Source organism: Mastomys coucha, unplaced genomic scaffold (genome assembly GCF_008632895.1).
Source record: "Mastomys coucha isolate ucsf_1 unplaced genomic scaffold, UCSF_Mcou_1 pScaffold21, whole genome shotgun sequence".
Lineage (NCBI taxonomy): Eukaryota > Metazoa > Chordata > Mammalia > Rodentia > Muridae > Mastomys > Mastomys coucha.
In genome coordinates, this window is record NW_022196904.1 from 71,079,437 (window position 1) to 71,089,986 (window position 10,550).

The window sequence follows — 10,550 nt, forward strand, 5'->3', positions numbered from 1 at the left end:
AGAGGCAGGCGAATTTCTGAGTTCGAGGCCAGCCTGGTCTACAGAGTGAGTTCCAGGACAGCCAGGACTACACAGAGAAACCCTGTCTCAAAAATTTAATAAATAAAATAAATAAATAAATAAATACTTTTAAAAAAAATTTAAAATAAATTTTAGTTTTATTATTTTATTTATTTATTTTTTGGTTTTTAGAGACAGGGTTTCTCTGTATAGCTCTGGCTGTCCTGGAACTCACTCTGTAGACCAGGCTGGCCTCGAACTCAGAAATCCACCTGCCTCTGCCTCCCAAGTGCTTTTTTATTATTTTTAAAATTTGTTTATTATGGGTGTTTGTCTGCATGTATGTTTATGAGCCATGTGTATGCTTGGTATTCACAGAGACCAGAGGAGGGTAAAATTTGGAATGTGATTAATGATGTCATAAGAAAGCAAGATTACACTCTTTAAACAGTATATTGTTTTCTTATTGCTGATAATAGAAAAGGTTGAATAATATATACTTAATTCTTTTAAAAATGTATATTTTTACAGCATATAGTTACAAAACTATCTTCTTTCTTTTTTAAAATGTGGTTATAGGATGGAAATACTTCTGTGTGCCAGAAGTTGATTTTACTTTATATATATGTGCTTGCATGCAACTTTTGGGAGTTGGTAGTTTCCTGCCATTTGGGTTCTGAGAATTGAACTCAGGTCAAGAGTTGGCAGCAAGAACCTAGACCTGCTAGTCCTCTTGCTGGCATGGAACTGAATTTCTAATATAATTTCATTAATTTAAAACTTAACAGCTTCCATACTTAGAGCTACACAGAGAAACCCTGCCTCAAAAAAAAAAAAAACCACTAAATAAGTAAATAAATAAATAGATAAGTAAATAAATGTTACCAGCCACATTCCTTTGCAGCTACAGAGCAGTTCTTGCTTACAGTAGTTCCCAGTGCTGTTGAGAGCACTTCCTGGTCTCTCGGGGTTGACTGTTTGAATGCAGTGGTCACTGCAATGGGTGTCACACCTCTGTTGTGCACTGGTTAGGGAGCCATCTCTAATTTCTTAGTGGTAACACACGGGAAGGGAAAGGCTTTCTACATCTTCCCTTTGAAATTCCCCTTGTACTTCAGTATTGTCACCCTTCGAGTTGATAGCATTCTCTTTCCTCTCTGTTCATATCATGTCAGCTTCTCTCAGGAGGCTCAGACTTTTGGTTTATAGGATGGCCAATCTGAGGAGGGTTGAAGATTATCCTTCCTTCTCTACCAGGTATGACCTTGGGCTCAAGGAGTCTTGTACATTTGCTTTGTGCAGATAGTAGCAAACACAATATTAGGATGTATGTGCAGAGGCTGCAGCCTATGGGCTGGAATGAGGGAGAAGAGTCCTGAGGTGGCTCTCTTCTTGCCTGCTGTCCCTCTTCAGCATCACGCCTGAGTCTAACGCACCCCCATTTTTGTTGTCCAGGTGCATCCACTGTGGTGTCATCCACTTGACTTTGGCCTTGCTGAAAAGCCACATCCAGGAGCGACACTGCCAGGTTTTCCACAAATGTGCATTCTGCCCCATGGCCTTCAAGACTGCCAGTAGTACGATGGACCACAGTACCACCCAGCACCCCACCCAGCCCCACAAACCCTCCCAGTGAGTGCAGCTGCAGGACCAGTAGGTCCTGTGGGGCAGAGAGGGTGGCCTGGATGCTGTAAGGGTGGTACAAGGATGGGCTGGGGAGCTGATGCTATGGAGAGATGTGTGGAGTCTCCTGAGGCTATCCCAAGGCAGGAAAAGATGAACACTGGCTCAGGCTAGTGGATCCCCAAACTTCACTCTGATTTAGAGAGAGCAGAGACAGGGGAGAGGGGCTGTTTTATTCTGCCAGCAGAGCCCTGGTTACCTCACACCTCCGGGGCTTGTTTTGTCAGGCTAATTTATAAGTGCTCCTGTGAAATGGTCTTCAATAAGAAGAGGCACATTCAACAACATTTTTATCAGAATGTCAGCAAGACACAGGCGGGTGTCTTCAAGTGCCCGGAGTGCCCACTCCTGTTTCTGCAGAAGCCAGAATTAATGCAGCATGTCAAGGTGAGGTACCTTGGGGAGAAGTGATGTGCCTCAGGCCAGGGGTGTGACTCTGTGCATCTTTTCCCTTGCCTAATCAGTAATCACTCTCCCAATCCCCAGAATACCCATGGTGTTCCCCGGAACGTGGAGGAGCTGTCAAGCCTCCAGTCTTCAACAGACACATCTTCTAGCCGCCCTGGCTCCCGAGCTCCCACTGAGCCCCCAGCTACAAATGTAGCTGCTAGAGGCAGTTCCCTGACTGCTGGCCGTTGGGGCCGACCAGAAGCTCACCGCAGGGCTGAAGCAAGGCCCCGGATGAGGAGTACTGGTTGGACCTGCCAGGAGTGCCAAGAGTGGGTTCCTGATCGAGAGAGCTATGTGTCCCACATGAAAAAGAGCCATGGTCGGGTAAGTGCAGCCACATGCCACCGTGCAGCACTGGGATTCTTGGGCTTTGTCTTGTGAGGCTAGGAACTTCTTACGTGGCTAACCTCTCAGGTTCCTGGTGCTTTGAGCAGGCTGGGTGCTATAGATCTCAAAGTCTTGGGGGTGTCCTATCTGGTCATATCATCTAGAATGAACTTAGGATTCTGATCCTCTGGAACTTGTTTTCTCTTCCCTTAGACACTGAAGCGGTACCCATGCCGGCAGTGTGAACAGTCCTTCCACAACCCTAGCAGCCTGCGCAAACACATTCGTAACAACCATGACACAGTAAAGAAGGTCTACACTTGTGGGTGAGTCTGGAAGAGGGAGGGGAAAAGCCAGAAGTTCCGAAAGCTTTTGCCTGTGGCATTACCGGGGCTCTTCTGTACTATGAGATCAGGGGCCTAAAACAAAAGGATAATGAGTTCCTTGCAGGAAAACACCAACTAAGTGAGACATTGGGCAAGCCAGGAGCCAGCTTCCAGGGTTGGCAGCTCTCAATTCTCTCCTCTCAATTTCCAGCCCTGGATTTTCTCACTGGGGCCTAATGTCTGAGAGTAGAGATGGTGATGTGACACATGACAGTGCTCTGGCCTTTCTTACTGACCACTGGCCTAGCACCCAGTAGGGCCCTCTGGATTGTGTTGGGATGTGGGCCTAGAATCACATGCATAAGTCTTCTAACCTGCTGGTGTCTGCTCCCTTATCTATCTTTGCTGCTTTGATTAGCAGGTCTGTCTGCTCACATAGCTTTCAGTCCTGGTATTTGTGAGGAGCACTTAGGGAACCTGGGGTTTCACCTACCTCCTCAAACATGCTCTTGCAGGTACTGCACCGAGGATAGCCCCAGCTTTCCTCGGCCCTCCCTCCTGGAGAGCCACATCAGCCTTATGCACGGTATCAGAAACCCTGATTTGAGCCAGACGTCCAAAGTCAGACATCCAGGTGGACATTCCCCTCAGGTGAGTATGGGATCATTGCTGTGAACTGACTGCTCAGTGAGGCCTGGGACTGGGAAGGCATTAGACAGGCTTCAAGAGCCCAGTAGTAGTTGTGACCGTGGAGCAAGCGGAGTAACACCTAATGTGGTCACTATTTTTGTGTGTCCCATTAGGGCACTGAACATAAGATGGAAACAAAAGCAAAGATCCATGGGAAAAATCCATCAGTCTTTTGCTACTATAACCTGACTTCTGCTTCCTCAAAATCCAATGAGTCAGGCAAGCAGAGCTACCCTGTCAAAGAAGGATTATTACTTCTCTGTTGCAGTAGCTGTGGGAAGAATCCACTCTAGACCCCTCTCTGCTGGCCAGCCGGCCCCTTGCTTTCTTCCCCGTTCCTGTTGCATGCTCCTTTCCTGATTCCGGTCAGCTTCTAGAGTAGCCTGGTTGCCCCTGTGCTGCAGATTCTCCCCACATCATGACACAGGGCTTTGAGGAGGACTCAGGAGGTCAGAGCTACCTAGAGGCCATGGATTGTCTTGAAACTTTTTTGGCTATTCAGGGAATGGTGCTAGCTAGCAGAAGCCTTTGCACACAGAGTAGACAGAATGTCAGTTTCTTTTCTATTTTTGGTTAGCATCAATAACATGAGAACATATTCAATCTCCCTTCCCTTAAATGCTGCTCATGCCCTTCGGCAGAGCAGTTCTGTCCTAGGATTTTTTGGTTAGAGAGCTTTGGGCCTTAGGCGTTGTGGTCTGTTCAGTGGCAAAGAGGAAACTTGGGTATCTGCTGGAGGACATTGTAGGTTAGTGTGCTGCTACTAGAAGAAAGAAGCCTCTGTGTTTGCACACATGGAGAGTCCCATGTACATTCCAGCGTATGTTATTAAGTACAAAAGTGTAGATGAGAGAAGTGCACATAAGCAATGATGTGCAATCCTTTCACAGCTTTCTTCTTATATTTAAGCATGCATGAAATGTTTCTGGGAGGAATTATAAAACCCAGGATTCCTAGTTTACTCTTATTGGTGTGATAAAGTCTATGGGCAAAAACAATTTGGAGAGGAGAGACCTTATTGCAGCTTACTTTTATAGTCCATCATGGAGGGAGTTAGGGTCAAAATTCAATGGAGGAACCTGAGGGCAGGAACTGAAGCAAATACCATGGAGGAACACTGCTTATTGGTTTGCTCTCTATGTCTTGCTAAGCCTGCTTTCTTATATAGTTCAGAACACCTGCACAGTGAGCTGGGACCTTCCATGCCAAGTCTAATGAAATCTAACCTAAGGTCAGTCTAAGAAAACACCCTGTCTATAGGTCTTGTCTATAGGTCAGTCTGAAGGAGGCATTTTCTAATTGAGGTTCCCTCTACCCAGGTGACCTGGCTTGTGTCAAGCTGATAAACACTAAGCATAGCAAATAATCCATTCTGTGATGAACAGATCTGAGAAGTGGGCTAGATGAGATACTCTTTACCTTCCTATTAGGCATGAGTACATAACATTAAAAGTAAAGGACTGGGGCTGGAGAGCTGCCTCTGCAGTTAAGAATTCGTCTTGTGACTGTGAAAGAACCCAATTAGATTCCTAGCACCCATGTAGTGGTTCAGAACCACCCATAAATGCAGTTCCAGAGAATACAATAGCCTCTTCTGACCTCCTCAGGCACCAAGCATGCACATGGCATACATGCATACACACAGGTAAAACACTCATGCTTGAAAGAAAATGAATGACTTTTTGTTTCTTTCGCTTTCTTGGGGAGGTAGAAAAAATGACTCCCCAAAAGTTGTCTTGTGACCTCTGCCTGAGTTCCATGGCACTTGATGAGCAGAAGGTGTGTGTGAGCTTGGCCTCATCTCTGCTTACACTTTTTTTCAGGTGAACCATCTGAAAAGACCTGTCAGCAGAATAGCAGATGCTCCAGGCACTAGCAATGGTGCGACTGTTTCCTCCACCAAAAGGCATAAGTCCCTGTTTCAGTGTGCAAAGTGCACCTTCGCCACAGACTCGGAGCTTGAGTTCCAGAGCCACATACCTCAGCATCAGGTGGACAGCTCCACAGCCCAGTGTCTCCTCTGTGGCTTGTGCTACACGTCTGCCAGCTCCCTCAACCGCCACCTTTTCATTGTCCACAAAGTGAGAGACCAGGAAGAAGGGGGAGAAGAAATTGTGGAGGTAAAGGTGGAAGCCACAGACTCAGAGGCATGCTCTGGAGAGGAGGTGGCTGTGGAGACTAAAGAGAATGGACTGGAAGAATGTGCCAGTGAACCTTTGGTGGCTGACCTAGAACCAAGGAGGTCACTAGGTCTGGCTCTGAATGAAGACAGTGCCCAAGACCCTCAGAATCAACCACAGGCCTCTCAGGACCAGAACAGCCATGCACTATCTCCTCAGGTGTGACCAGAGGCTTTATAGCCATCAGTCGGGCTGTGGCACCCTCCACCTGCTGTGCAGACCGTGGGAAATAAAAAGCTCTGCCACAGTGTTTGTGTGGCCACTGTGCTCTGGAGCAGTGTCTATTCTGAGCTGTGGGTTCTGGATGTCCCCCAGCCCCAGAAAATGTGAGGTCACCCAGAACTCTTCACAGCTCTGAATTTGCTTCTGTTATTTATGGCTTAATGCTGCTTCTTGATACCCCAGTTCTCATCCATGTCCTTCCAGCCCCAGGCTACTTAGGTAGTGCAGCCCCAATGCTGTCAACTCAGCTTGCAACCCCTCAGTAGCTGTGCTCTGGGCTCCCTACCTGCTGTGTTCATCTGGAGACACTGCAGAGCTCTCCTTCCTGCCTTCAGAGCCCAAGAAGGAGGGGAATGAAGGGTGCTGGCCATTCCCCTGGGAACTCTGCCCAGCCTACCTTGGTGAGGTCCCTTGTCCATCCTTTCCTTCCTATCTTCTTTCTCTGATTCTTTCCCCTAGAAACATCCTGAGGATTTCACCTGTCACTCTGGTCATGTCTCTCTGGGTGGGAGAAATGGCAGTACACTCCTGTTTCGAGCTGAGAGAAGCACGAAGTATGGCCAAGGCAGGCAGGTGCCAAGAGCCAGATCCTTTGGGAGGCTGTAGTGGGTCTTCCTTCTGCTGCTGTCCTGCAATTCCTGGCAAGTGGGGTACAGGGCACACAGATATTGGGGTATTTGTATTTTTGTTCCTGTGCCATTAGAGATGCTGCTGCCTCAGGCAGGCCAGCCCCTCCTACTCTCGGCTACACTCTTGTTGCTCAGACTATATTTCAATAAAAAAAACTTCTTACCATGCAGGTAGGCTCTTGTATTCCTCTTCTGGTGAGCTAGCCCTTCCCTGCTCCACATAAGACTCTTCCCTGACAGCCCTGACTACCCTATCTGAAGGAAAACAGCATTTCCTGCTGCCCATGAGAGCTCTAGGTTCTGGAACTTGTGCTTGGGAAACCAGGAGTCCTATACATCTTGGTTCTATGGTGAGTTCTAAAGGAGCAGGGTTGGGGTAGGGTTGTCAGTACTGGTCAGGAGCCACCTCCAAGGACTGGCCTGGCAGCATTAGCCTTAAGGTCTATTGATAGTCTCTGGGCATCTTTCCATCAAAGGGTTTTCAACCCGAGAGATTCTTGGTGAGGGACAAAGAGAAGGAATTCTGTGACATTCATACAACATTCAGAGACTGCTATTGCCACAGCAAATCCAGACTTGGTAGAATTAGGATTAGATGAGATTGGGCCTGTCCAAGCACAAGGGACAAGTTGTGAAAAGGTGTTCTTGGACCCAACAGGCCTGGGCTAGGCTCTGTAGCACAGGGAAGGGGTACTGGCTGAGTTCCTAGGCTTGATCTTTCAAGGGAGGCATGAATACCAATTAGGAATCAAGTTGGATAAATATGCATGACCTTTTCACAATTGAAGACTTTTTTTTCTTGTTCTATCAAATGCCAAATTTTTAGTAAAAAGCTAATGGCAGTGGGAAAAGTTAGTGCTTGCCTAAGTTCCAGAGAGGCTCTGCTGTGCACACCATTTTAATGAGCATTCTTTCTGGCAAGGCCTCCACTCGCCTGCTTCCCCAGCTGGCAGTGAAGGGAAACAAGCCCTACTGAGCATGTCCCAAGACCGCCACTGTCTCTTGCCCAGTTCCTTCACATACCCTGCTTTTTCTTCAGATCCCATCAGTCCTTCACCTCATGCTAATCTCCCCAGTGTTGGGAGCCTCTGTACCCCAGATCATTCATGAGAACAGGTTCTTAAGGAGGTGAATAGAAGGCTTTGAGCTGTGTGGCTGTATTTCTTCCCACTCAGAAACCATGGAAGCTGGAACAAAGAAGGTGGAGAAACTTAAGTGTGGAGCAGCTGTCCTAATATCAGATCCAGCCTCTTGGAGAAGTAGAATAGGACCTGCTATGGGACGCCTGTGCTGCCCTTAACCAGTTCCTAGCACCCCTCATCCTCATGGGCTCCTCTCATTCAAAGCAGAATTAGGAATCCTCATCCAGCTCCTTCAAAGCTTTCATAAGGTCATGAGTGTGCAAGCACTCTAGTTTCCAGGCTACCGTGTGGATAGGGGGATTCTGCCCTTGAAACACAGTGAGATGGATGTGGGATTCAGTTAGGAATTGGCCAGTTTGCTTATCCATAATTCAGAGATGATGAAGATCACATTTCCAGCCCTGCTCACGTCCAGCATCTTGTTTAACTCGTACCAGAGACTTTCACTTAATCCTCACAAGGATCTCAGCTACCCTTCTATTTTACAGAGGCAAAAACAAAACAAAACAAAACAGCCTTAGGTTAAATGACAGCTATGTTGGGCTACCTGTGATGATGGTGCTGAGTCAAACCTGTGCTGCCTTAGTGGCAGGCCTGCTCTGGCCGCTGCCAGCCTGTCAGCAGTGTGGAGTCATTCAAAGCCCACCCCTCTAGTTTCCAAAAAGGCAGGGTGCCCCTTAATGTCAGATCCTCCAGTGCCTTGTCACCCCGAGGAGGGCCCTGCGTTTGCACATGCAGTGTCCCTGACGTTGGCTCTCACTGGGGTTTACTTTCCATCTGAAGACCCATCATTTCTGGACCACTCTCTAGAAGAGGTTACCTAACTTGTGGGGAACACACGGTACCCTCAGAGTCAGTATCTCCTGATTGCTCATGACAGTTTTCTAGTGCACTATTTATCATCCGAGGATGCTTGCTGTAATACATATTTTCCCTGCATCGGATGCTCTCCTGACCAAGCTAGATTAGATTTGCTACCCTCTAGAAACTACCATCTGGATACCCTGAGACTTGACAAATGACTAGTATTTACTCTTTAACTGCTCTGTCTCTGTAAAAATGATATGCTGAATTACCGTGGACTAATTGTTGTAAAGAATTTGCCTCTTATGTAAACAGTCTGGGTTTTAAAATTTTAATGGTTGTGTTGTGGCCCACCCTAGAATTTCCACATTTTGCCTTGCCCTTGGCTGAGGAACTTCTGTCCTGTATGCCATTGTACATTCAACACCAGATAATCTTAAAAAAAACCTTCTTTTTTGGTTTGGAAAAATAGATACATATACATTCAACAACATAAGGCATTCAACAGTACAAATGAACATACAATAAAAAGTAAAGTTCTTGGTGGAGGTCAGTTTCCAGTGCCCTCGCCAGAGTTCCTCGTTGTTATCTCTATCTTGTGTATCCTTTCAGAGCAATTCTATGCATTTATGAGTTTATAAATATGTATATTTATATATCTATTTTTAATACAAACAGTAGCATTCTATACACCATGTTCTGAAGCTTGCTTTTTTCCCACTTTCATAGTGTTATAGAGGTTGTTCAAAACTTGAGACACTGGGTCAGTGTAACTCTTTAAAAGCTTCAGGTTTGCTCCAGCGGTGCTCAGCGGTGCTCTGCATGCAGGTGTATGGTTGAGAGTATGGATGTGCGCATGAATGAACACACTGGAGGACTCAACTAGTAATATAATCACAGAGCTCCCGGGCTCACCTAATCAAGATTAGACCTTCTAGATTCTAGAATATGTCCTTTGTCTTCTCCAAGACTGCCACTCACATTTGTCAACACACACTCTGCAGCTTAAGCAGGGAGCACGGAATGCCTTGGGGCTGGACTCCCAAGTAACATGATATTTTTTTTCCAGGTTCCTGTTTAAAATTATTAGCCAGGCAGTGGTCGTGGTACACCTTTAATCCCAGCACTTGGGAGGCAGAGGCAGGAGGATTTCTGAGTTCAAGGCCAGCCTGGTCTACAGAGTGAGTTCCAGGACAGCCAGGGCTACACAGAGAAACCCTGTCTTGAAAAACAAAAGAAAACAAAAAGAAAAAAAAGAAAAAAACCAAACCAAACAAACAAAAAGAAAAAACCAAAATGCCTTTTCATTGTAAAATGACAGATCACTAATAGAGAAACGTAAAACTTGTATTTACACCCCACTCTTTTAGTAAGGCAGTTATCAGTTTTGTATCACCTTCTAGTCCTTTATTCATAATTCAATTTATGGTATAACTATAATAATGGTCATGGTGGTGAATGTCCTAAGGTATTGGGCATACTAGACAAGTGCTCTGACACTGAGCTGCCTCCCAATCTTTGTTTTGTTTTGTTTCCTTTTATTAGGACAGAGTCTTTGTTTTGTAGCCCAGTTTAGCCCTGAATCCTGCCTCAGCTTCCTGAATAATAAGGTTATATATAGGCATATACCACCACACAGACTTTCTAATTTTTCTTGGGTGATCTCAGGAGCTGTTTAAGAAAATGGAGAAAGACAATAATTAAAAATCAGAAATGCAGGCTGGGTGGTGGTGGCTCACGCCTTTGATCCCAGCACTTGGGAAGCAGAGGCAGGTGGATTTCTGAGTTCGAGGCCAGCCTGGTCTACAGAGTGAAGTTCCAGGACAGCCAAGGCTACACAGAGAAACCCTGTCTTGGAAAAAAAAAAAATCAGAAATGCAGTTGGGCAATGGTGACAGTGGTAGCCCACACCTTTAGTCCCAGCAGAGACAGGCAGCTCTTGAGGCCAGCCTGGTCTACAGAGTTAGTTCCAAGACAACCAGGGCTACACATAGAAACCCTGTCTTTAAAAATAAAGAAACAAGGGCTAGAGAGATGGCTCAGCGGGTAAGAGCACCGACTGCTCTTCCAAAGGTCCTGAGTTCAAATCCCAGCAAC

At 46.3% G+C, this 10,550-nt stretch overlaps 1 protein-coding gene across 5 annotated transcripts in view; it reads left to right on the forward strand.

Moving 5' to 3' along the window:
• The window catches only part of Znf592 (zinc finger protein 592), a 53,215-nt gene extending 44,072 nt beyond the window's left edge, over window positions 1-9,143 (forward strand). For all 5 annotated transcript variants that reach the window (XM_031387166.1, XM_031387164.1, XM_031387165.1 and 2 more), the window contains exons 5-10: window positions 1,456-1,632; window positions 1,911-2,070; window positions 2,170-2,457; window positions 2,674-2,786; window positions 3,302-3,437; window positions 5,300-9,143. In XM_031387166.1, the coding sequence (XP_031243026.1) occupies window positions 1,456-1,632; window positions 1,911-2,070; window positions 2,170-2,457; window positions 2,674-2,786; window positions 3,302-3,437; window positions 5,300-5,821 (1,396 nt within the window). In that variant the 3' untranslated portion in view covers window positions 5,822-9,143. The remainder of the gene's footprint in view (window positions 1-1,455; window positions 1,633-1,910; window positions 2,071-2,169; window positions 2,458-2,673; window positions 2,787-3,301; window positions 3,438-5,299) is intronic.
• The last annotated feature ends 1,407 nt before the right edge of the window (window positions 9,144-10,550 follow it).